At 40.0% G+C, this 26,774-nt stretch overlaps 1 protein-coding gene across 1 annotated transcript in view; it reads right to left on the bottom strand.

Annotated features, from left to right (window-relative positions):
• Nucleotides 1–1,914: 1,914 nt before the first annotated feature.
• AFF2 (AF4/FMR2 family member 2) overlaps nucleotides 1,915–26,774 on the bottom strand; it is a 341,823-nt gene continuing 316,963 nt past the window's right edge. The window contains exons 17-23 of the mRNA XM_014954912.1: nucleotides 23,278–23,414; nucleotides 19,901–19,972; nucleotides 19,449–19,542; nucleotides 16,570–16,617; nucleotides 16,010–16,059; nucleotides 7,940–8,154; nucleotides 1,915–3,358 (exon numbers count right to left, since the gene is read on the bottom strand). Of these exons, the coding sequence (XP_014810398.1) occupies nucleotides 3,237–3,358; nucleotides 7,940–8,154; nucleotides 16,010–16,059; nucleotides 16,570–16,617; nucleotides 19,449–19,542; nucleotides 19,901–19,972; nucleotides 23,278–23,414 (738 nt within the window). The 3' untranslated portion in view covers nucleotides 1,915–3,236. The remainder of the gene's footprint in view (nucleotides 3,359–7,939; nucleotides 8,155–16,009; nucleotides 16,060–16,569; nucleotides 16,618–19,448; nucleotides 19,543–19,900; nucleotides 19,973–23,277; nucleotides 23,415–26,774) is intronic.

The raw sequence follows: 26,774 nt of genomic DNA, 5'->3' as shown, positions 1-26,774 counted from the left end.
AATCCCAGCTGCAGAAATCGAGAGATTATATCACTGTCCCAGTTTATCACTATTGAAAACAAATGTGTAGTTTCTGGCCCTCGGCATGCTTGAAAAATGCCTGAAAACTTGTCATGAAATCAGTCTCAGAGCTCAGTATCCAGAAGGCAATACAGGAACCAAAAAAGTTTATTTATAGAAAAAAACCAAACCAACCCATGATTTGAAGCCAATCTTGTAATTTTTGGTGCTTGGTTCATGAGTTTGAATGCCTGAAGTGGGCAGTGTTAAGAGCAGACATAGCAAATGCCCAAGCAAACACACGCTGCTTCTCCATGGATTGAAACAAACAAACAATCTCATTTGATTAACTCTGCTGGAAGTAATATTTTAAGGGGTAAAATGATTCCACAAAGATGACATGTTGGCATTTAAAATGAGATGAATATAGTGCCTGTAAAAGTGCAATAATCCTTAATAACTAACCCAAAAGAAGCATCAACCCCAGGGATAAGACGGTAATTCACTCTCCATATTTAATTTGTTTCTAAGCTGCTTTTGAAACAAGACTGCTAAATAGTAAGTTGGCTTGTGATCCTAGACTTGACTGCTGGACTTATTATAATCATGCCATTGATTCAGCACACATTTCAAACTAAGTCACAGGATCCAAAATCAGGTGGGCTAATTCCTTAAGCTGTTTAAGCTTGTGAACACGGGGTAAATTTAGAGATAGGAGTCTGTTTACTGCAAGCAACAGGGGAAAGATAATACATTGTCATCACCGAGTGACTGCAGCTGACTCTTTGAACAGTCTTGTGACTGAAGATTGTATTTCAAGACATATCTCCCCTTCATAAATGCATGGAAGTCTAGGATTTCAGTCTACATTAAAGGAACAAGTGACGACAATGCACTTAATTAGACTAAATAGTTACTGAATCTCATTAGTGAGATCTCGCAAAAAGAATGGAAAACTCTGGCTTAACAAAAACGCCCAACAGTACTTCAACTGTTACATATAAAAATAAAAAAAAATACTGCAAGTGTTTTGTTTTCTTTTTCTTAAAAAAAAAAAAAACACCCAACAACCACCTTTCATCTACATTTCTGAATAGTTCTCACTGTCATGGTTTTATTCATTAGCTACCGGGGCCAGAATCAGCGTGACCAATGCTGTCAGATTCACGTTTCGGCCGTGTTACCGAAACCCTCTGAGAACAGATAAGGGTGTATCGACCACTTCAGGAACAGGAATGTGCAGATAATACAGGATGTGCATGTTCTGCAAATGTCCTTTGCAGACAACCCTAAACTGGATGATTTCTCTAATGATGCACCTTGGCTAAATTTACAATATAGTCTAGTGGAACAAAATATTAGAAATTATTGATTTTTAAGAAAAGGCAGTACTACAGGGAGTTAATATACAACAGCTACAGTAATATTTGTCTTGAATGTGCATTGGGCAGAGTCCTTAAACTGCTCTTATTGCAAATATCCAAGGCCTGCTCTAAAAATCATACGAGTCTGAACCTTTTAAATGCAAATTTGTCCTATTTATCTGGTCACAACCCAGTGAGTAGAATCCAATAACTCACCAGATTAAAGGATATACAGGATTATATAGCAGAAGGTAATTGCAATTAACTAATATCTGGATGGCATTTAATACACATATTGTATTATTTCAATGAGATGAGACAGAATAATATTTACATTACTATGAGCATTTTCTCTTTATAGAAATGGAATTTACAGTTCAGTAAGGTATGCAGGCGCTATATCAAGAATGAGATGAGACCATTTAAAGTCTTGTGAATTATTGATATAAATTCATTTTGTTTTGTTTCATGCACCAGCGCTTCTTGCAGTGGCACCAGAAGAGCAGTGCAGTTTATAACAGGGGAAAAAAAGAAGAGGAAAGAGCAAATGTGAAATGGTGTAATTTATTCACAATTGCTTTGAAATTCTATCTGAATTGTCTCATTATTATTCACGCATTAGAGGAATGGTCCAAAACATGACAGCATAGGTAAACAGATGCAGAGTTTGGAAAATAGGTAATCTGACTGAAGTATTCGTGGCTATTATTAAACAAATGTTATATTGCTTTTGGGTAAATCTGGTGATTTTATTTAATTTGACATTGTTTTCAAGATAGCAAGATAATACTGTTCGTTTCTAAAGCTCTGAAATGAACAAACAGGTGAAAATTGATGCCACATGGAATTATAATGTTTCAACAGTAGCTGGTTAGTTAAACTTCTAGAGACTTTTCATGAAGAATCTGCATACACTTATTAATGGACTTTTACATACAATATCAATGCTTAGAGTGCAGCGGTCCCATTAAAATCTGCTTTCACTGAGTCACTATGCAAGGAGAGATTGTTCTATGAAGAAGAATCTTGGATGAGTATTTGTTTGAGACTAAACAGTAAAACTGAAAGAAAATTCACAGATTTAGTACAGGAATGGTAGATAAGACTATGAAAGCTAATATTTTGAAATTGCCTAAAAACTGCAATAAATTCTGCTGCCTACTGAAATTATTAAGCCAACAATAAACAGGAAGAATGGAATATCAAAACCTCATTGCATAGTGTTTCATCGTTCTTTAATGAGGCATTCCTTCAACCTTTTACCTCTTAACACCTTTGGTGATCTTACATTATTTACCTGTAAGATATTCAATGTTCTCTTTTAGAGATTAAGCCTATAGGAAGTATGAAATCTTAGGAATGTACTGTGTCAGGTAACGATGCCAGAATTAAGCGCCGAAAAGCTTGGTTCAGGTTCAGAAGACGATTTTGAATGAATAGCTATAACTTCTACTAATTTATTTCAGAAGGGACTTCTCATATATACCCTCAAATATTTAAGACGCTTTGTACTATTTCTCAGGAATCCATATCTTCTCAAAGTGCTTTTTTGTTTTCACTTGAAGGCAGCATGGACTTAAAACAATACTGCAGGGAATGTACCGTTCCATAAAGCACATAAGGATGGCAGGATCCAGGAGACACAAGGCATAGAAAATTGTTGAAAATTATTAGATGGTACAACACATACTGCTCTTGAGTCATAAGTTCCATTTATGGTGACTTCTACTTCCAATAGATAGGATATTAAAAAAGGCAATAAAAATGAAGTTACATGAATAAACTTCCAGAAATGAGTGGAGTTCCACCAGTGATCGTCTCTGCGCTGGTAGAGGTAGAAGAATGGGGATGTAATGAACGGGGCAGCAGTCACTACAACAAATGAGCCTCAATGCGGAGCCAGTGGAGTCCTTGGCGAACATAACGAACCAGATTGGTCATACTGCTGTGTTGTGTTAAGGGTCCCATCACTGAGTCCAGGTCAACAAAGAATTCTGCAATAAACAAGAAACAGAAGTCAGTAGTTTCAGGCAATGGTACAAAAATACATGTATTACCAAGATTTCCCACTCAGTAGCAGCAGTGCAATTAGTGAGTTCTCAAGATGTTGTGCACATGAGCACATGGTCAGTAGGAAAGAATTTAAACAAAGGCAACAATATATTTAAACAGAACAAATCAGATTATCCATGCTGGAAGTCAATGACAACATGCTATAAATGGTTGCCAGTGGTCTTCCTTTGGCTCTGATGATCTGCACTTTCAGTTTTTTGAGCCTAGGTTTGCTGACTGCATGATTCAAACAGCTGGCAACGAACCATGGCATTTTCTTTTCTATGTTGTACCCTCTCCTGGGCAGGAAGAACTAGTCTGGATCTTGCAGATGACCTTGCTTGCTCTTTTCCCCACCTTCCAAATTCTGTTCCTGCCATTGCAGCAGTTTTGGCCCTCTGCTCATCCTGCTCAGGCTGCAGGCCCAGAGGATGTGTTTCCCCACCTTCCAAATTCTGTTCCTGCCACTGCAGCAGTTTTGGCCCTCTGTTCATCCTGCTCCAGCTGCAGGCCCAGAGGATGTTTGTGGGGTGAGAGGGGAGAAGAAAGAGGGGAGAGTGAACACAGGAGGAAAATACCATCTGGGAGATGAGGGGAAAGAAAAGACTGGTAAGGCCACTGGGATCTGGTGTTGGAAGGGTTAACATGAGGTCACTAAACAGAGAGCCATAGTTAGGAAGCAGCACATCAGTTTACTTCATGCCATGTGTTAGATGCACTTTTGGTGAAAGACTAATCCTGTTAGGCCCAACGGACCTTTCCTAATTGCTTTCAATGGAGAACTGGATTGTGTCCTCTGTTCTCCCACAGCTTGTCTTTTTGCTCACTGGGGCACAGGCATTCCCACATACACAACAGTGACACTATATTTAGGTGAGTGGGAGCCCCCTCTCAGTTAAAGCCCCTCAGAGCTCAGATAACAACCGACAACCCCAATAACTGGTGGCTGAGCCCTTGCATTCTCACCCTATCTAAAACCCGGCGTGCGGCACTCAGCCAGCTAACACTGTACTGGCTGCAGTTCGGGAGAGCAGACGATGGGTACAAAATCATTATCAGTACTTTCTTCAGCAAGTAAGTGCTGCTTTGAGGTCTTCTATCCGAGTATTGACAGCCTGACCCTGGTCAGCTTGGGAGCTACAGCAGTATCACAGCACAAAGTGATTTGGCTGGAAGCAAGCATAATGAAAGCTTAGGGCTATCACCAGTTGTGTTAAGATGCTGCAGCCAGCAGTTAGTTTTAATCTTCCTTCCTCTGTCTTTTTTCCCCCTCTTCCAGTCTAAAATCAATACATTTGGAAGTGAAATAATGCACTGCCTTGCTTGCATTCTAAGGATCTCATTCTAGGCTCAGATAAATAACAATTGCTTTAAACACTGAGAATTCACCTTTAAGCCTAATTTCAGTTTAGCATTTCTTGGAAAAGCTACAGGCACTGAAGCCACTTATTAAATCTATACTTGAAAGAACAAGCCTACAGAGCTGATAGTTTTCTACTGTAGAGAAAAAGTGCTGCTGTCTTTGGAAGCTTAAAAAAATTACTTGATTTCATAAAGTCAGCTGAGAGTTTGATGTTATAAATGGTGAACAACTCTCTAGGTGATCCAAACAAAGCAGCCCATGGGTTGGCTTTGGGAAGTCTGTGGTTTAGCCTGGCCTGCTACGTACGCAGAGTTTATGACAAACTCCATCTATTCTCCCACACACTCTAAACTCTACTGACCAGGGGAAATTCAACCAGAGCTACACGGCAGTATGTTCCTGCTTTCCTTTTCAAACCAGATCAGCTTGGCGGGTCACAGTTCTGCTGTTCTCCCTCTTGCTATGCCTTTTTATTTTAATGGCACATCTTTTGTCAGGCTGACAAGAACGGCTTCTGTCTCCTGCTCTGAGCCAGCTGGACACGAGTCAAGTCCAAACTGGGAGCGTGCAGGCATACTCAGAGGAGCACAAAACCTAAGCTGACAGCCGTGGACAAGGGGAGGCTGCACAGACCCTACAATATGGAAGAAATCTCTTGTGTCTGCATGGGCATGACCTAAGAAACATCTATGACAGCAGTAAGACTCAGAGGTAAAGGCTATTAGACATTACAACAATGGGGCCACATTTTTATACCCATCTCTATTAGCTCATCAGAGACATATTCTTGGGCACGACACACCCTGTGATTCAGAAGACAACAGAAACAATGAAGGCTGACCACAAAAAAAAAAAAAAGAAAAAAAAGAAAGAAAATAGTGACTGGATCTGTTGTTGGTTTTTTTTTTTTTTTTTAAAGAAAATTAATGTTTATCTAAATGCAGGTTTCTTTGTTGTTTTGTGTTTGTTTGGTTTTGAGACTATTCTTGTTTCAAGGAGAGGGGGCTGTAAATCTCATTTATGACAAACTGACTGCCCAAAGCCCTGAGAGAGAGGCCAAGAGATCTGTCCTTTACCTGTGAGTCAAGGCAGAGTCTGGGGTTTGCACCTGCCCTGCTTGCTGCCATGGGGCATTTTTTGACTCACAGTCCACACGCCAGTAGCAGAGCCTGGGCACTGCGACGGCTGGTCCAGCTGGCAAAGGTGGATTAGAGACAGCTCCGGGGAAAGGGAGGAGTCCTGTCCCAGCCAGCAAGTTATAGGTGTTTTGAATTATTTGAGAGGTGCAGATGACATCTACTAAAATAATTACAGCTAGGTTTTAAGACAGTCAAACTGTCTTAAATATACCCTTCTGTAAATGGAATCCATCACAGGATATAATGAAGACCTGCAGAGTACCACAGCAGTTCTTACATACTTTTTTGTTACAACATGAATTTTTCAAATTGCAGTTTAATTGTGTTTAAGCATGCAACTTTAAATTGAGTATTTAATTAGAAATGAGGTATATTTCCAGACAAAATGTAAAGACAGACACGCTACAGTACATAAGAAATTCTGATCTCTCTCCAATGGTTTATAATATGTAAATGAAATTTGAAGTAACACGAACTTTCCATTCCCTGTAACATGGCTGCAGTTTGTGAAACAAGATATGAAAGAACAGGGCACAACCCTAGATGTCTTGCTCATGTGAGAAACCCTTATTCACGCATCCAGTCCCACTAAAGTCAAAGGGACTGCTCATCTGAATAAAGATTATTTCTATATGGCTTTGCAGAATTGCGTTTATTTGATCGTAAATCAAAAAGAGAACAAAGAAGTGTGCAGGGGGGGGAAATGCAGAAAGAGAGTCAGCAGGTTTTTTCTCATCCAGCTCTAGGACTGATAACAGCAGTGGCTGGGTACATTTTCTGTCTGCTGGCTGAATGCCTGAGCTATTTTGATTCAATACCAAGTAGAACATTTAACAACTCCACAACACACAGGGCTAATTACAAGATTATCGCCATCTCATTCTCCTATCAGAGCATCCTTCTGCATTCCCACTGTAACATTCTGCAGTACATTTGACAGGGAATCACTTTCACATTTTGTGAAAATGGATGCAGCTATGGAAAAAATCCAAAATGACTACACTGCTACTAAATTAACCAATGCGAACAAAGACAAGAAGCAGTGGGGAGGACTGGACAGAACTTCTATTATTGTTCCTCATCCAGGGATAGATCATTACGACCCACCATTCAGACATAAAACTCTATAAATCTCAAGCTTAGTTTCTCTAAATCAGTGGAAATTTGCCACTGACATTAATGGGAATAAGATCAAACTGCATACAGCGAGCACATTTGTCAGGAAAAGTCAGCCATCTGAAATCTCAGTATAATTTAAGAGAATGAGCCAATTCATGATGAGAATATTTCCCAGTTCGGCTCTGCGACTCTCGTGTCAAAGAAAGCTTTGTCAATGATTTGTGTAAGCCCAAAGCTGGAATCTGAATAATTATATTTTCAAGGGGAAGTTCACGGCTGGCCAATGATAGGCCATATTTGTCCTTTAGTTACATCTCAGCCACTCCACTGAACTCGATATAACCCAGTCACAAACTGCTTGCCAAAACTCCTTTGAAGCGACGGTGGTAAAGGCTTACATTTTGTTGTTAGGAATAAACAAGCAGATTTGCAATCCCACCATAGGAGAGTCAAGGTCATGGCTTTCAGTGGACATCTCCTAATCAGACTCCCTGCGTAAACATAAAATCTAATGTTTGCTTATTATCCTAGCTAGGATTTTAATAGTCTTAAACCGGTTGACAGAGCAGTATGAAAATAACCTCGGTGCTCCACGAGAAGCCGAAACTGTGAACGAATTTGCAGACTCAAAAGCTCTCATCACTTGGGGCTCATGTTTGCTAAATTATTTGCCAGCTGCTCTGATAACCCCATGTTCAGCGTGTGTTACACATCCCCCCCTGTGCTTGACAAGAGAAGACACACATTGGCTACAGTGACCAGCAAGCAGATTTGGTCTGTTTGCTCAAGCTGTCACAGTTGTGCTCTTAGATGTGATGGTTGTGGGTCCAATTCCCAACAACGCCTACGAGAACAGAAAGAAAGCTAAAGCTGATGAGCCAAAGGGGACAGGGAAGAAGCACCTTTGTTCTCCTTAGTCAGCTTGTCAGCCATGTCCCAGTGCTCGTAGCTCCGCAGGACGTTGTTGGTGATGTTGACGTGGCTGGCAGCCATGTGGTGGATGCGCTGAGGGATGGTGATGGTCCCTGCCAAGGAGGAGCCGGTGGTGCCTGCGCTGCTTCCAGCAGAGCTGACAGGGGACGGGCTCAGGGACATGGGCGATGGCGTTTCTGTGCTCCTGCAAGAGGTAAAGGGAGAATGAGTTCCCTTACACACACCGCTTCACTGCCATCCTAAATGCACTTAAAAAACTAACTCTGCACCCCAGTAAGGGGAGAATGTGCAGTAGTAGCTTATAAGCTGGGAATGGCTGAAAATAAAAAGGGATTTAATTCTCCCTACAAATGAACCTGTTATTTAAAAAAAAAAAAAATCTATCATAAAAATAGAGCAATCTTTCAGAGAAAGAAGTATCTCATAGCTGTAATGATTTTTCTACCTGCTGCCAGAAGCTGCAATGGCAGTTAGAAAACACTCAATGTGCAATATTGGCTTATTATCAAAGCATTTTGTGGAAACCACAATGACAGTTTGCTCCAAATACAGCCACCACAATAAGTAAAGTGCAAGTCTTAAAAGCACCCTGCAGAGCAGTATTAGGAGCTGAGGGTACTGTAGGATTATGAATATCTCTATAGGCTTCTTTAAGACTGGCTATGGAGATTTGTTTCTAATTGCCTACAGTTCATCTGCACAGTTTTGTACAGAGCAGTGTTTTAAGTTACCTACTTAGTGCAGCACTAATGTTCTAATATAGATTTTCCTTTAATTCTAACACCAGCAATTAGGCATCACCTGCTGGCTGCAGGCAGTGCGGAGGTCAGCACAGCAAGCTCATGTTTAGAGCTATGCAGCACTGAACGCTCACATACAGCTATTTTCTTTGAAAATTTGTTTCAGTGAACAAGATTAAGGGTTCCAAAAACCTCTTCTCTTGCCCCCATTTGGAACCACTTACCTAAACAAATGCATTCGATTTGCTGCGGAATACACTTGAAACGCAGGGCTGAGATGCTCCCGGCACTCTCTGCATGAAGCAAAGACACCAAAACTCTCTGGATGGGGATGTTGCAACCCCCTTTCTTGACAGGCAGCCACTGGTGCTTCATGCTGTGCAACAGCATCAAGCTCACTCAGACTCACTGTGGGCCTGGCCCAAATCCCAGGGTAGAAAGGCTTCTCCTCTTGGCTTTACAAGCCATCGTCAATGGTCCTGAACATGGGGTGGGGGCACAGACCTGCTGTGCTGGTACCCTGCAGGTGCTGTAGGACAGACTGCCACCACAGCACAGCTTTGGGCTGAAAAGCACTTATGGCAACAGCTTTTGCTGCAGATTTTCCAGCAGTGGCCTGCTATTACCTGTGCTCAACAACAGGCTCCTCTGATACATTCTTTTTCCAGAGCTAGAGAGCACATTAATTCAGCAGCCAGTAGCTTTTTACACAACTTATGTGTTAGAGTTTAAGCATATCCTATGGCACAAATGTGTTGGGTTTTTTAAGTCTCAAAACATCCTGGTTACTTGACACGCCACGGTGTCTTTAATGCACAGAAGAGCTGAACTATACTAGATTAGGTTTGGGAGCAGTTAAAAATCATAAGTATCTGAGGAGACCAGGAGTATTTTGTTAGAGCCACTTACAACAAGCTGACGCACTTCTGCCAAATAAAGCACATTGTTCATTGGATTTACCCTGTTGTGCACAGCCATTATTACTGTGGTGAGTCTATTAAATCTCTCTATTTTGTGCTTTCTGTCGCTAGAGGTGGGAAACATTTCTGTAATGAAACCAGGGAAAATTTGTTTCATTGCCAGCCTGGAACTCAGGCCAACTTTGCAGAGGTTCACAACCCTTTCAAACAACAGTGGCCAAAAATTCCAGTAAGCCAAGCTGTGATTTTTGAAGGCTTGAGATCCTGAGCACACTACACTTCATGGCAATAGATAAGTTTTGCTTTGTTCAAACAAAAGATTAAGAATGCCCTGCTGTCTCCCCATTCTGAACCAGGCTGCTGATCCACATCCAGTGGTGCCATACCCTGATGGTGTTTGGTGTCTCCTCTGTGGTGTGCGACTTCTCTTCCCATCTGGTACAAATTTGCAGGGGAATAAGAGGAAACTGTAGAGAGAGTAGCCCTGAGAAGGCAGAACACACACTGCCAGTGGCAGCACCAGGCCCGTGACAATCCTTGGGGCCACCAGTAGACACCTGAGATATACAACAACTCTGAGCCAGCTGGTGAGCTTTTCTGGGGCCACCAGTAGACACCTGAGATATACAGCAACTCTGAGCCAGCTGGTGAGCTTTTCTTCTGAGATTTCAGACAGAAGACTTGAGTGTGGACTTTGTGCGTTGGGTCACAGGTGTCATAACACTGTTACAACACAGCCTTGTCATATTCAGTCATTCTTACTTGTCAAGTGCTTCCTTCTCTGAACAAAAGTCAGAGGTGTGCCCTTTCAGAGCTTTACCTCCTTATCTCCAAAGTTAGTGGGAAGAGACCAGTCAGCTGGGTGCTATGTTAGAAGTGATGCTGACCCGAATGCTGGGTTTCTGCTGCCTACGTTGTGGCCGAACAAGAATTTTCTCCTCCAGTCAAACCCCACGGATTCTAAATCCTGGGCACCTAATCAACTCCTTTAAATAGCAAGGGAGATGTCATCACCTGCAGAGCACACACTTCACAGGGGTCTATTATAGGACAGGAATAAAAGAATAACTTCCCCTCCATGAAATTTTTAGGTATAGGCCACCTCTTAAGGAACAAAAGAGGTGTAATGCTTCAGTGGTCTATTTCAGCACTAAAACTTCATGTAAAACTTACTGTACTTTTACTGCAATACAAGGTTTCACTGACATTTAAATGCCTTGAAAAACTGGCACATATTGAATAATTTAATTTAGTAGTTGCTTTTCCAATGTTAAAATATCTTTTTGGTTTTTATTTAAAGTGATTTTCTATTTTATCACTTTAGTTTGTGTTATAATCTGTATACTTAAATATCTATACACACACACATATTCAAAATAATTTTGTGTATTTGATGTGTGTGTATATATATGTATATATACTCCAAAGTATTTCCTTCAAGCAAAATGTTGGAATTTTTGGTTTTGTACCGATTCAGAACAAAGTCTGTTTGAAAACTTCAATTCTTTGTGTGCTAAACTTCAACCCCTTCTACAGCTTTATTGCTTTGTTTCCTTGGAGTGTCTAATAATCATTTCTTCTTATGAACCACTAGAAAGAAACTATTAACAATAATTGCTTTCACCTAGTATTCAGCCTACTCAAATAAAGAAGGACAGGAATGTAAAGTCCTTGTCCTTTGTTTTACCTGTATCTGTATGCGTGACCAGGAGAATGGAGCAGGAGAAAGGTGTGTGGGTGGCAACAGACATCACAAGATAAAGGCCAGGCTGCAGCAGCAACGCACCTTCAGTCTGCAGCAGATCATAACTGCATTACCCTGACTTCCTATCTGAGGTGAGGGTGTTTTAACGTTAGTATAAAGCCACCGATAATTGGTTGACTAAGTGCCTTCACATTTTCACCACTATTATGCCTTCAGTTTTATTAAACAGCACTTACCATATATCAATGAAATATTCATTGGTCTTTCATTACTGAACGAATCATTGAAAAATCATTGCAATGAAGGTTAGCTTTACTTTGGCTTCCTGAAATGACATGGTACTTGCTAGCTAATTAACAGATATTTTTATGGCCTTCATTTGGCTTGAGAAGGATGAGCCAAAGGGGACAGGGAAGAAGCACCTTTGTTCTCCTTAGTCAGCTTGTCAGCCATGTCCCAGTGCTCGTAGCTCCGCAGGACGTTGTTGGTGATGTTGACGTGGCTGGCAGCCATGTGGTGGATGCGCTGAGGGATGGTGATGGTCCCTGCCAAGTAGGAGGCGGTGGTGGCTGCGCTGCTTCCAGCAGAGCTGACAGGGGACGGGCTCAGGGACATGGGCGATGGCGTTTCTGTGCTCCTGCAAGAGGTAAAGGGAGAATGAGTTCCCTTACACACACCGCTTCACTGCCATCCTAAATGCACTTAAAAAACTAACTCTGCACCCCAGTAAGGGGAGAATGTGCAGTAGTAGCTTATAAGCTGGGAATGGCTGAAAATAAAAAGGGATTTAATTCTCCCTACAAATGAACCTGTTATTTAAAAAAAAAAAAAATCTATCATAAAAATAGAGCAATCTTTCAGAGAAAGAAGTATCTCATAGCTGTAATGATTTTTCTACCTGCTGCCAGAAGCTGCAATGGCAGTTAGAAAACACTCAATGTGCAATATTGGCTTATTATCAAAGCATTTTGTGGAAACCACAATGACAGTTTGCTCCAAATACAGCCACCACAATAAGTAAAGTGCAAGTCTTAAAAGCACCCTGCAGAGCAGTATTAGGAGCTGAGGGTACTGTAGGATTATGAATATCTCTATAGGCTTCTTTAAGACTGGCTATGGAGATTTGTTTCTAATTGCCTACAGTTCATCTGCACAGTTTTGTACAGAGCAGTGTTTTAAGTTACCTACTTAGTGCAGCACTAATGTTCTAATATAGATTTTCCTTTAATTCTAACACCAGCAATTAGGCATCACCTGCTGGCTGCAGGCAGTGCGGAGGTCAGCACAGCAAGCTCATGTTTAGAGCTATGCAGCACTGAACGCTCACATACAGCTATTTTCTTTGAAAATTTGTTTCAGTGAACAAGATTAAGGGTTCCAAAAACCTCTTCTCTTGCCCCCATTTGGAACCACTTACCTAAACAAATGCATTCGATTTGCTGCGGAATACACTTGAAACGCAGGGCTGAGATGCTCCCGGCACTCTCTGCATGAAGCAAAGACACCAAAACTCTCTGGATGGGGATGTTGCAACCCCCTTTCTTGACAGGCAGCCACTGGTGCTTCATGCTGTGCAACAGCATCAAGCTCACTCAGACTCACTGTGGGCCTGGCCCAAATCCCAGGGTAGAAAGGCTTCTCCTCTTGGCTTTACAAGCCATCGTCAATGGTCCTGAACATGGGGTGGGGGCACAGACCTGCTGTGCTGGTACCCTGCAGGTGCTGTAGGACAGACTGCCACCACAGCACAGCTTTGGGCTGAAAAGCACTTATGGCAACAGCTTTTGCTGCAGATTTTCCAGCAGTGGCCTGCTATTACCTGTGCTCAACAACAGGCTCCTCTGATACATTCTTTTTCCAGAGCTAGAGAGCACATTAATTCAGCAGCCAGTAGCTTTTTACACAACTTATGTGTTAGAGTTTAAGCATATCCTATGGCACAAATGTGTTGGGTTTTTTAAGTCCCAAAACATCCTGGTTACTTGACACGCCACGGTGTCTTTAATGCACAGAAGAGCTGAACTATACTAGATTAGGTTTGGGAGCAGTTAAAAATCATAAGTATCTGAGGAGACCAGGAGTATTTTGTTAGAGCCACTTACAACAAGCTGACGCACTTCTGCCAAATAAAGCACATTGTTCATTGGATTTACCCTGTTGTGCACAGCCATTATTACTGTGGTGAGTCTATTAAATCTCTCTATTTTGTGCTTTCTGTCGCTAGAGGTGGGAAACATTTCTGTAATGAAACCAGGGAAAATTTGTTTCATTGCCAGCCTGGAACTCAGGCCAACTTTGCAGAGGTTCACAACCCTTTCAAATAACAGTGGCCAAAAATTCCAGTAAGCCAAGCTGTGATTTTTGAAGGTTTGAGATCCTGAGCACACTACACTTCATGGCAATAGATAAGTTTTGCTTTGTTCAAACAAAAGATTAAGAATGCCCTGCTGTCTCCCCATTCTGAACCAGGCTGCTGATCCACATCCAGTGGTGCCATACCCTGATGGTGTTTGGTGTCTCCTCTGTGGGTGCGACTTCTCTTCCCATCTGGTACAAATTTGCAGGGGAATAAGAGGAAACTGTAGAGAGAGTAGCCCTGGGAAGTCAGAACACACACTGCCAGTGGCAGCACCAGGCCTGTGACAATCCTTGGGGCCACCAGTAGACACCTGAGATATACAGCAACTCTGAGCCAGCTGGTGAGCTTTTCTGAGATTTCAGACAGAAGACTTGAGTGTGGACTTTGTGCGTTGGGTCACAGGTGTCATAACACTGTTACAACACAGCCTTGTCATATTCAGTCATTCTTACTTGTCAAGTGCTTCCTTCTCTGAATAAAAGTCAGAGGTGTGCACTTTCACAGCTTTACTTCCTTATCTCCAAAGTTAGTGGGAAGAGACCAGTCAGCTGGGTGCTATGTTAGAAGTGATGCTGACCCGAATGCTGGGTTTCTGCTGCCTACGTTGTGGCCGAACAAGAATTTTCTCCTCCAGTCAAACCCCACGGATTCTAAATCCTGGGCACCTAATCAACTCCTTTAAATAGCAAGGGAGATGTCATCACCTGCAGAGCACACACTTCACAGGGGTCTATTATAGGACAGGAATAAAAGAATAACTTCCCCTCCATGAAATTTTTAGGTATAGGCCACCTCTTAAGGAACAAAAGAGGTGTAATGCTTCAGTGGTCTATTTCAGCACTAAAACTTCATGTAAAACTTACTGTACTTTTACTGCAATACAAGGTTTCACTGACATTTAAATGCCTTGAAAAACTGGCACATATTGAATAATTTAATTTAGTAGTTGCCTTTCCAATGTTAAAATATCTTTTTGGTTTTTATTTAAAGTGATTTTCTATTTTATCACTTTAGTTTGTGTTATAATCTGTATACTTAAATATCTATACACACACCACATATTGAATAATTTAATTTAGTAGTTGCTTTTCCAATGTTAAAATATCTTTTTAGTTTTATTTAAAGTAATTTTCTATTTCATCACTTTAGTTTGTGCTATAATCTGTATACTTAAATATCTATATACACATACATATTCAAAATAATTTTGTGTATTTGATGTGTGTATATATATATGTATATATACCCCAAAGTATTTCCTTCAAGCAAAATGTTGGAATTTTTGGTTTTGTACCGATTCAGAACAAAGTCTGTTTGAAAACTCAAGCAAAATGTTGGAATTTTTGGTTTTGTACTGATTCAGAACAAAGTCTGTTCAATTCTTTGTGTGCTAAACTTCAACCCCTTCTACAGCTTTATTGCTTTGTTTCCTTGGAGTGTCTAATAATCATTTCTTCTTATGAACCACTAGAAAGAAACTATTAACAATAATTGCTTTCACCTAGTATTCAGCCTACTCAAATAAAGAAGGACAGGAATGTAAAGTCCTTGTCCTTTGTTTTACCTGTATCTGTATGCGTGACCAGGAGAATGGAGCAGGAGAAAGGTGTGTGGGTGGCAACAGACATCACAAGATAAAGGCCAGGCTGCAGCAGCAACGCACCTTCAGTCTGCAGCAGATCATAACTGCATTACCCTGACTTCCTATCTGAGGTGAGGGTGTTTTAACGTTAGTATAAAGCCACCGATAATTGGTTGACTAAGTGCCTTCACATTTTCACCACTATTATGCCTTCAGTTTTATTAAACAGCACTTACCATATATCAATGAAATATTCATTGGTCTTTCATTACTGAACGAATCATTGAAAAATCATTGCAATGAAGGTTAGCTTTACTTTGGCTTCCTGAAATGACATGGTACTTGCTAGCTAATTAACAGATATTTTTATGGCCTTCATTTGGCTTGAGAAGGAAACTGTCAAAGAATTCAGTATAGACCCACCACGGCTGATTTTAGACTTAAAGGAGGCTTTGCACAAAGATAAAGGTGTGTTTCAGCTCTTCCTTCTCACCCACACCGGATGGTACCTGATTTAGCCCTGTGGGAGCCCCTCACCCCCACAACCCCAAGGCTATAAGATCAATTCCATCGCACAGAAGAACATTTTCTACCTCCTACATATTTGAAACATACCTATACCTCCCAAACCACTGCGTCAGGGCCTCTCCTTTGCCTGTAGAGGCACCAAAACTTCCCCCCCTTCTTGGAACCACTTGTTACTAGACAGAAGTACTCAGCAGAAAATACTCACTTTCCATTGCCGCCCCAAGGTGAGGGGGCCTGTGAGGCTTTTGAAGAGTTCTGTAAGTACAAAACCAAAATGTAAATAAAAGTGACACAAGTACATGAATACTGAAGACATAAGGTTTAACATGTCCTGTTTTCATTGCCAGAGCTACAGTACATGTAGCAGAACACCTCTGCACATCACCCCCATCATTAAATGGCTGCTGGATGATTGGTAGGTTCCAACCAGTAGCTTGAAAGTCACTTGATGAAAGAGGGAATACAGCAAAGTTCCAGTAAAAGCAGATGTAGTTCCCAAAGACGTGGTTTAATTACCACTAAAACTTACTCTACAAAGTAAGTTCTTCAGAGTGCAAATGACTTCTTATCTTTAGGGGGATCTGCAATCTTTTAGTAAGAAACAAAAAGGATTTGGATTGATGCCTTAATGAAATCAATCCCTCCCAAGTTGCTAGGGAGGGTGGCTTGGGATTGAGACAGTAGTAGCAATAAAACTTCTAATAAGGATCTGCTTTAATGCCCTTGTTTTTATGCATTTTATTTGCACAAATTGACTTTCCTTACCTGCTTACTCATTCTGCCTTTCACGTCTGTGTAGCACCTTGTACAGCCCTGTACAAAAAGATTGCCCAGCAACAATAAAGCCCAGATTTTTCCAGTCGTGCTCAGACTAGGAGGTATCTTACTTAGTTCCCATAAAAAGTGGTAGTGGCAGGGCTGAAGCTATCTATGTGTGCTTTCTGAAAACAATCACTCTGAGCTCCCTTGCAAAGAAGTCAGAACGCACAGTGAAAATTCAATCAAATTTTACAAGTTCTCTGCAAAGCATTACTGTCATTGTTACAGGATTCGTCTGGTTACTGCAATCGCTATTTTGGATGTGAGGCACGGAGATTGAGTGGAGCACAGAGAAGCCTAGGGCATGGCCCAAGGTCATGCAGCTGACTCTGAGAGCAAAATCCTACCCTTCTCTTCTAAAACACAGATAACTTGCCAAACAGTATTGACCAAAGCAGAAAACACTGCCCAAACCATGATGCTGGCCTTGCCTGTTTGTTGCTATATAGCGTACCACCGTGCTTCATTAAGGATGTGAGCATGAACTGCAGAGTTGTGCAGTACAGAGCACATGTAGTGTGTATTTTTGCCACCCACTCATATGTAAGAAGGAGGGAGATCCTAAACTCCCCTGAAAAGTCTCCAGGGATGAAGAAGCAACTTTGACGTTAGTTTCTACTGTCTGGGGATTGTTTCCAACAGTATCTGGAGACAAATACTACATCTATCAAGATTAAGACTAGATCTCGATTGGAGGTAGTTATTTGACAATGAAAATATTTGGATTTTTTCCCCAACACATTTTCAAAACCAAAAAATATTCCTCAAACTTTTACTTTTAGGTGAAATGCATCAAAGGACGCCGCTTTCGCTAATCTTAAAAAGTTTGACTTAAATTTTAAACATTTATCATTTTAGTTATATTTTACTCCAAATTGTCTCTAAATTTCAAAACTACTTTTATGGTTATTTTCTGTTTTGAAATGTCAAAAATTTGAAAATTTTGAAACTTCTAATTGGAAATTAATCAGAACCAGTTCTGTCCACAAATGGTTTCAATTTGGACAAAGTGGCATTTGTGAAGAAAAATATAAAAAACCATTCTGCCAAAAAACTCCTCTACAGCTCTGCTGTAAACAGTGGGCTGCTTTTCACAGTTGAAATTGTGTAAAATTTTGAATAACAACTCTATTCAAATAGTTAATCTATTTCATTTGTATTACAGATAGTGAACAAAGAGTACATTGTGCAGCAACACAAAACTAATACGTAGTTAATAGCTCCCATTCTTTTCTTTTCTCCTCCTGTGCCTTTACCACAAATGATCCTGAACATATAATCTGTGTACACTCAAACACCACTTCTAGCAGATAAGTCCCAGTGCCCATAGCATACACACAGTAACATTAGCTGAAATATTCAGCCTCAACTGGGTGCTTGAAACCAGCATTTCTGATTTGTCTATTTTATTACATTTTAATTTTTTCACCTTATTTTCCCTTATATTAAAAGACATTTTCTCTGTGCAGATGCAGTAAAATGATCTTATGGGGGGAGTAGTAGTAATATGTTCCTCATTGTACTTATTTGCACAGGTAGAGAAAGTGAAGTGGCTTTAAGGGAAGAGAGAATCCCCCCTGACACCCTTTCTTTTTTTTTTTTAAGAAATCATTACTCTCTGCAGAAAAGGTTTATCAAATGATCTATCTAACAACCTTTTTTTTAAGACACAATCTACATTCATCCTGGATAAAATCTGAAGTAGATGGAGTACACTTCAGGAAAATGCTGAGGCTATAAATGTGTCTAGTTCAAATTTAATTTGATGTGCAAATCCCTGACTGAGAACTTCGCCAGTAGAACAGAGGCACTCCTAATGTCTTCAAGGGAGCCTCAAATGAAGCAGAAGATCAGGAGTAACATTACTAAACTTACAAAGATACACACACGCCCACAGAGGACACCAAGGAAGTCAGGACTATGTGGTGGTTGCTACCAGCATAGTACTGGAGTTATCCAACAGAATGAGCATTTTATCACCATTTACATGAAAATGTTAAAACTGCAATGTTAAAAGCTGTACTGGTTTGTAGTACTAATATGTCAAAGCCTGGAACAAATTCACGGAGGCTGAAAAAAGCAACAAAAAAAGACTTATGGGCTGACAAACCAGTATAATTACATAATTATAGAATAATATGAAGTAATAAACTACAAGGATTAATGTATGCTTCAAACAGCATTAACCAGTAAAATATAAATATCAAAACCCTGGCAGAGCTGAAGAAAGATTCTGTTTTGCCCTTAATTTCAGAATGGTTCTTACACTGGGTAAACAGCATTTGACAAGGTAAAGGAAAACATCACTGTATCACGACTATCAACTGATCTGCACTTGATCTGAGGTAAAGGGAAACTTTCAAGATGTAGATAAGTCAATTTGAAGTTCCACAGAAATAAATGGAGAAATCTCCAAGTCTGCAATAAGCTTCAGCAAATCTCACTGAATTTAAAATCTAAATTTAACTAACTAAAGCCTAAATAATTGCTTTATTATGGTTCACTGGGGGTCAGTTCATAATCACTTGCACATTGAAATCTTGAAAGAAACAGTTTCCTTTACAGAAAGCTGCATAAACATTACATGGTGTTGAGAATAATGTTATTTTAGTAGAATTACTGAGTATGGTCCTTTGAATCAAGTGACTAATCCAAAAATCCCCCAAATCACTTCTGTCCCCACTCCCTGGCAGCCATTCTGCCTGCATTTCCCAGGGAAGAGGTTAAATGTGGGACTTTTAAGTCGCACAGTTGTACTTGCGAGAGCTCTCAGTGCTGGTATGAATTTCATTTCATATCAATAAATTAAACAGAATAAAGATTACCTTAAAATATTCCATCAGAGATCTGGAGTACTTCATAGCATGGTCCTTCTTTAGTTTAAACATTCTCAAGTAGAGAAGTGATAAGCATCGGTAGCTGTGGTAATTAGGAAAGGATTATGTTAATTCCACTGCTTAATGAAACCTATAAACTGTAAAAAAAAAAAAAGCTGACCTATATTTTGCAGTTTCTGTTCTAAGGTTAGATTTTGAAACATAAGCAAATGGAGAAAGAAAAAAAAAGTGGTCAAAAGCATTAAAATCCCATCTTGATAAGAGTATAAATTAGAAGAATAAATGTTTAGTCAGCTGCTGAAGAAATCCATTAGTTATCCTTTAATAGTTTAATGGAAAACAAGAATAATGATCTTCTGTAAGCTGCTTAAGTAATTCAGTACTTTTAAAGTCCTCCTTAAGATTTTAGCTGCTTCTCTCATTGTTGCAATGGGACTTACCATAAAACTGCTAATTTCTTGTCCCCTTCTGTGGCAGAAGAGCCTGTGAAATTCTTGAGTCTCATTGCATACCTTGTCAGAAAGGTGAGGAGAGAAGATAGTGAGAATTAAGATGTTTTCAGGAATACTATTGACACTCTGAAAAATAACAGCCACACATAGATACTCTTCTCCAACTGCAATAGTTAATGGTCATGTTGTTCTGTAAAGATGAGACCAACGTAAAATTCAACAGAAAGCACTACTTAAAATCTGGAGGGCTAAAGTAAATCACCTACCCATTTTCTGGGCCAATGAGGTGAATTACTCTTGGGCGTATTAGTGATATTATATCCAGCCATCTAGGCTGAGTTCTACAAACATTTGTGATGAGTGTTGGACAGAAGCATAAGAACTTGGCCCTGTATGTACTGAAGAGTAGAGCAATATATAATAAGGTTTTACATATAATACTTTGGACTTGAATAATACCTTAAAAATCCTTCTCATAAATGCTTCTTCAAAGCTTTTAATATATTTTATATAGAAAATGGTTTTAAATACAGGAAAGGTCATGTTCACAGGTTTTTAAATTCTTGGGTCCATTAATTTATGAGTCTTGTGTACTTGGTCTTCCCTCTCTATTTAATTGCTGCTGTCCAGCATTTGGATGATCAAAGATTGAGTATTCCTACCTCCCCTCTCTCTTTTTTTTTTTTTTCTTTAACTGAGCACACTCCATTCCATGCATTTAGTCTCTTGAAAATCAATTCATCGCATAAAATCATTGTTCTGAGCCCTAATGCAATTTCACAGGTACTTGTGTTAGAATAAGTAATAGGGTTCAGCGTTGCATAAGAAAGTTTTAAGGTATCCAGGCAGTCTTGATGAGTTCTCATTTACAAGGAGGTAATGGAGTGCAAGCAGGCAGTGCTGCTCTTGCTCTGCTTTCCTCCCACCACACTCGTCATCAACCCCCAGCTTGCAGCTGCAGCAACACCACCTGATGTGCCTCCTCCATGTCCTGTCTCACCTGCTCTTCGGTATTGTTGTTCCAGTCATACTGGATGAATCTGATCAAACATCAAGGCATATGTCTCTCTGGGATTTTCAATCTTATGTTAGGGATTTAGCATTACCATTAACTTAAAACACCTTTGACAGTCAGATCAGACATTCCCAATCTCTTTGATGCTCCACTTGCTTTCACAAATAGATGCAGATACTCATGGCAGACACAGCTAATGCAAAAGGGGAACATGGTGCCTCTGATGAAGGCAGGGATAAAAGTGAGAAAAATCTCCTTCTATTTCTTATCTCACAGTAAAAATCTATGATGTTAACATTGGGAGCCATATTGAGAACGTGTGCGTGCACAGCCACATACTTGGTTTGTACATTCAGCACCCAATGTCGCCCACAAGAGTTGTGCATTTGTCCCTCAGCTAATCACCTTTGTTCCATGTCTGACCACTGAAAGCAATTAAATGGGCAAATCAGTCTCTCTCTGGCTGCCTACAAGATGCTGCACACAAGAGTTGGTGTGTTAAACTCTACCTTTTACAACAGGTGGTGGAATTAATCTCACCTGACTTTCGCTAGTTAGAAACTGGAGATCTACAGTCCTCCAGATTCTTCCATAGGCAAAAGCAGTTCAAAAAGCAAAACAGAAGCAGTTCAGGTGCTGCCTCCATGCCAAGGCCTATCTTCCATGCAGCCTGCAGCAGGACTGGGAAGAGCAAGGCAGTGGGGCCGCGTATGTTGGTGAGCACTGGTTGCTCCAAGATGTAGCCATACGCTCTGCTGACTCCATCCAGCACCAGCAGCGTAGGGTGGAGGGGAGCTGCAGGTATCACCCACCTGTGAGCTACTCCTAGAGCTGCCATCCTCTGAGTCAACAGGTGCACATGTGGTGGCTCTTGAATGAACAAAGATTTTTGGTCCATCTGCTTCTGAACAGAGGGACTGCTGGATTGAGGAACTACATTTTCAACCCTGCCATGTGGTTTTCTTAAAAAAATAAAATAAATGTGGGCTCCTATGAAGAAGCACTCACTTCTTTAAAGTATATTTCTTTAAATACATTTTATCCTGCCAAACAACTGTAGTTGTGTAGTTCAGGACACAAAGTGCCGTGAGAGTGCAGGAAGAGTTTCAGCAGAGTGGAGCAGAGGTAGGAGGCTCCTTCTCTTAAGTCTCTTGAGGGATTAACTTGGATCGCAAGCGTTGAGTGAACATTATTATTTTGTTGAGTAATCGCTTTAGATATTCCTCTTCTCTTTATGAAGTGTAAAATGTAAAAATATGTCTTTAAATATTTAACAGGCATATTATTTACCTGAGAGTAAAAGCTTCTTAAGATTTGATACATTTTATTATGTAAATACCTACTTATTCAAAATGTAAAACATGCATTATTTTTGGCAGTCCCTAATAGCTAATCTGGCATGTTAAAATCCTGCATGTTAAAAAAACACCTTTGTCATATTAAAAACCAAGCATTTAGGGCCTGATTTGCCTCCTTTTCTTCCCTTATGCAAACTACTAGTAATTACACTGACATTAATACTGATATTTCCAGCATACACTGGGGAAAGCAAAGGTGCATCACAGTGAAGAGGGAAAATCCAGTTGTTCTATTTACAGGTAAATTTAATCCTGCTTGATTTCACTTTGATAATTTGTGCAAGTAGAGCAAACAAGCCCTTACTTACTCAGGAGACCATTATTTCTATGGAGCAACACTATGAAATGGCTATAGGGAACAGTAGCAGATTTTAAAATAATAATTGTGACATTTTATGAGTAAGCAAAGACTCTCATCCATATTCTAGCCGACAAGTCTACAAAACTGTATTAAAACTAATTCAGCTGGCTTGCATTCCTTTAACATTAAAAAATACATACTTTTTTAATACAATACATGCAGAAAGCTTCCTCTCTGGCTGTGATCTTATCTGCCAAGTTTCAGCTTTTTTTCTTTTAACAGCCAAGATATAAACCTCTAAAAACAGGGTTTGTAATAGAAATCCTGATAGACTCACTTTAATGTTTTGAATTATAAAACTACACCTTTTAAAAGACAAGTGTCATTGCCAAACAGTGAAATTACTATACTTTACTTCCACCCACTACATTTCAATTTTAATTTTATGAATATTGCAAATTATAACACTCACATTATAACCTCTAAAGGGGATAATTTATAAAAGCAGTGTCCATCAATTATAAATTTTCCATGACATTAATAAAATGGCAAGAACTAATTATGATGACTTCTGAGATGAAGATGCCTTGGACAAATCATTAATACGTTGAAATGGTATTTTTTAAAACATAGCAGGTTCTAATTATGACTGAAATGAGATTATGAAAATGATCACAGAAAGGACATTAACCTGATGAGTTCCACAGTCTCTGAGTACATGGTGTATGGAGATTTAGCTTCTAATGGATCTCGCTCCATAGCGTTCCCGCACTCGATGAAGGAGAGGGCAGCATCAGCATAATTCACTGCTTTGCCGAACTTCTCCAGCTGAAATGGGAATGACACCATCAAGAAAATCCTTCAGCTTTAATTTCTAGGTAGACAGATCATAATACACAGCAACAGTAGCGTTAGGATGAAAGCAAAGAGACGCTGGTAGTTAAAAATGAACTCATACAGTAAGTAAGGCAGGATCTATGTTTTTACAAAGTCTTTTCAGGTAGTGCATGGCCGGACGCTCCACAGAGGAAAGTCAATGTATATCCACTGACATGCATGGATTTACACAGGCAATGGGAGACACTAAACACTACTGAACAAATCCATATTGCTCCTCGATATATGAACTAAGTTGAATGTCACTATGCAAGGGTTAAGTAACAACTCTATGCCATTTGTCAGACGTCACATTCTGCGTTAACTGTTGACCAAAAAAAAAAAAACCTCATCATTTATGAGATGACTGAAAGAGCAGGAAAAAAAAAAAAAAAAGGAGAAAATATAGCACTGCTAAATATTTTCTTTTACTAGGATTTTATTGCAAAAGGTTTTAGCCCTCATAATGGTTGTGATTAAACTGACTTAGACATACTGATTTCTTTTTTTATGTGTAATGAATATTATATATGACACTTTTATAGTAAGTATTTTATAACAGTATTTAACATTTTCAATTTTTGATAGCTGGATGTAAGAATACTACTAATATGGCATTTGATATAAAACATCCAATATACTTTAAATAATTTAAAAATTTCTTTGTATGTCTCTATCAAAATATTTTTGATGCATCTGCATATGTTTTCATTCACAAAATGGAAGCCTATCCTAGCAACATGTTAAACAGAACATTTAGCATTGGTCTAAGGTAACAGTATATTTGCCTTTGTGCCTGCTTCTAAGCAATCCTTATAACTAGTTGCCTCTGATCCCTTTAATTTCAAGTTCTGCTCTTGTGCACTGATTACGTACAAAGCCTTTGTATAACTCATAGGTATTACTTGGATGATCACAAAAGAAGAATTATTTCTAAATGTTTTCTCTCTATTCCAATGGCTGCTTCTCAGCATATTCTTCAAATTCCTTGCTTCAAGTCTTCCAAAGATGACTTTTTGTGGTATAAAGAAAAGGAATGTGGATTCAAGTGGGTTTAGTACAGACACACAGTTTGAGCCAGAAACGGGATTTGACCCTGCCCTTTGCTCCACGCTGACTCTAGTGGAGCAGAGCTCATCACAGCTCAGCCAAGAACCAAGTGAGGTCTCCAAGATCTCTTCCATATGGTACAGTCAGTCGCCACTGCAGCAGCCCATCCAAATTAGTTGATTCCTTACTGCTGTCCCAGACAAGGATAGGTTTTCCTGGGGTTGCTCCCGTAAGAAGCAAAAAACCCTGCCCTTCACCAGAAATCTCTTTTCCACACAAGCTCAGGAACAGCATTGCCACAAATCTCATTAACATTTGCTGACACATCTTGAGGTCACATGCATTATCTTTCCAGCCACTGCAACACATCTTTCAATGCTGTGTGTGCTTCGTCATGTCAGCACCAAGTAACCAGAAGCAATTGTTTCCATAGGACAACTAACACTACGGGATCGCACAGCAAATGTGTTACATGGAGATAATTTGTGTGCAGCTGTATTGAGTGGGAAAAAAAAAAAAAAAAAAAAAAAAAAAAAAAAAAAAAGTGGAGACCTAAATAGCGGAAAGAAAAAGCAGATACTTTGTTCATGGGTATTTATGTCTGCCAACAAGTTGTGCCGTAGCGGATGGCCTCACGTTCCTGTAAGAGCACTCGGGGTGTCAAACCGCATGCGACAGGCAAGGCCTGCCTGCGGGCAGCAGCATGATGTGCTGTGCCTGCTCCTCTTAGTTCTGCTTGAGAAACACCCTCAATTCCGCAAGGCATAGTCAAAGGTAAGAGGACGGGAGACAGGTCAACACTTTCTGAGTGAATCAGGCTGTGGAGGGAAGCGGATTGACATAGCATGTCGAGATCATCAGGAGCCTCGGCCTGTAAATATTTGCTAGCGTGGAGCAGGCATCCCTGTGCCAGAACCATGTGTATTTTCTTTAAAGGTCAATCAGCTGTGGGAGGTGTTGTCAGTCTGCTCCTGCCAACCTTTCCTGCGTGCAGACGTCAGGGCTCTGGCTGAACACGCTCTGCTGAGTTGGGCTGCAGGAACCAGTGCAGGCCACCCCCTGGAAACAGGCAGGCTGGGAGGGACGACCGCGAACTTACTGACAGTCACGGCAGGTTGCCAAAAACCCAAACCCACCTCCCACAGAAAACACTCTGGGTAACGCTGTGCCCCAAGTCAAAGGGAGCCTGGAGAGCTGAAGCAGGCAGCTCGACACGTCAACTCTCCTTCAGCTCACCCACAGCAGAGGGAGAGCCTTTTTTTCTTTTTCCTTCATTTGTTTGTTTTGTTTTTTTTAAAAGCATAGCATGTGATTGTTTTGGCATGGTTTTTTTTGACAAACACTTATTTCCAAGCACAAATTCTCTACGTGGAATGATAAAATACGCAACCCAAACCCCCACAAATAATAAAGCCAAAGGTGAACAATCAACCAGTTCTTTTTCAGTCGTGATTTTCAGGAGCAAAGTGAATCACAACACTCCATTTAAGACATCTTAATTTAAATAAATAGAGGGGTCAAATTCCACTAAGCCTGCCTAAATGAACTGCTGTTCTGCACTCTATATCACATACAGGAGTAAAGCCCCTACCTATGAAGCAAATGGCTATTAACGCACTTCAGTGCTAGCAATATCTTGGATTGAACAAACTATGATAGAGTATAATCTATCAGATTAAGTAGTTTTATCAAAACCAAACCACTTCGCAAAATTAGGTCAATTTTACTGGAATTTCATCTGAGGTAAAATGAGAGAAAAATCTTTCCCAGGGTTCAAAAACCTCATTGCAAGATTTTTTTGGAAGAAGCATGTCGAGTCTTTATTTACCAGCCTAAAAGCATGCAATAAGAATGAATGTATTATTCAAAAATCAATCGTTGCCAATTTTAAACAATTGGATTGGAAATATCAAATGGTTTTACCACATGATAATGGGGTGGAGGGTGATTTGCTTTTCTTAACTTTGTGTTATGGAATATTTCAAGACTTTTGGTTTAGGCTTAAAATGAATAGAAAAACAATTTTCAAATACACATCATCTTTTATGAAACATCCTTTATAAACAGCATGACTGTTGCTCCTCCTCGGAAGAGACACCAGCTATTGTAAGGAGCTACTTTTTTTGGGAACAAATTGTTAAAGGCTAGAACAGTGCTCAGGGTTTGACTTGTTGTGGACAGTCTGTTTATGAAACATAACTTGAAACATGCTTTAGTCAATAGCAGGGTTCCTCTTGGTTTGTGAGGCTTTAGGTGACATTC

Source organism: Calidris pugnax, unplaced genomic scaffold (genome assembly GCF_001431845.1).
Source record: "Calidris pugnax isolate Ruff unplaced genomic scaffold, ASM143184v1 scaffold38, whole genome shotgun sequence".
Taxonomy (NCBI): domain Eukaryota; kingdom Metazoa; phylum Chordata; class Aves; order Charadriiformes; family Scolopacidae; genus Calidris; species Calidris pugnax.
The sequence above is the reverse complement of the archived record's forward strand: the minus strand, read 5'-3'. Positions and strand labels throughout refer to the sequence as shown.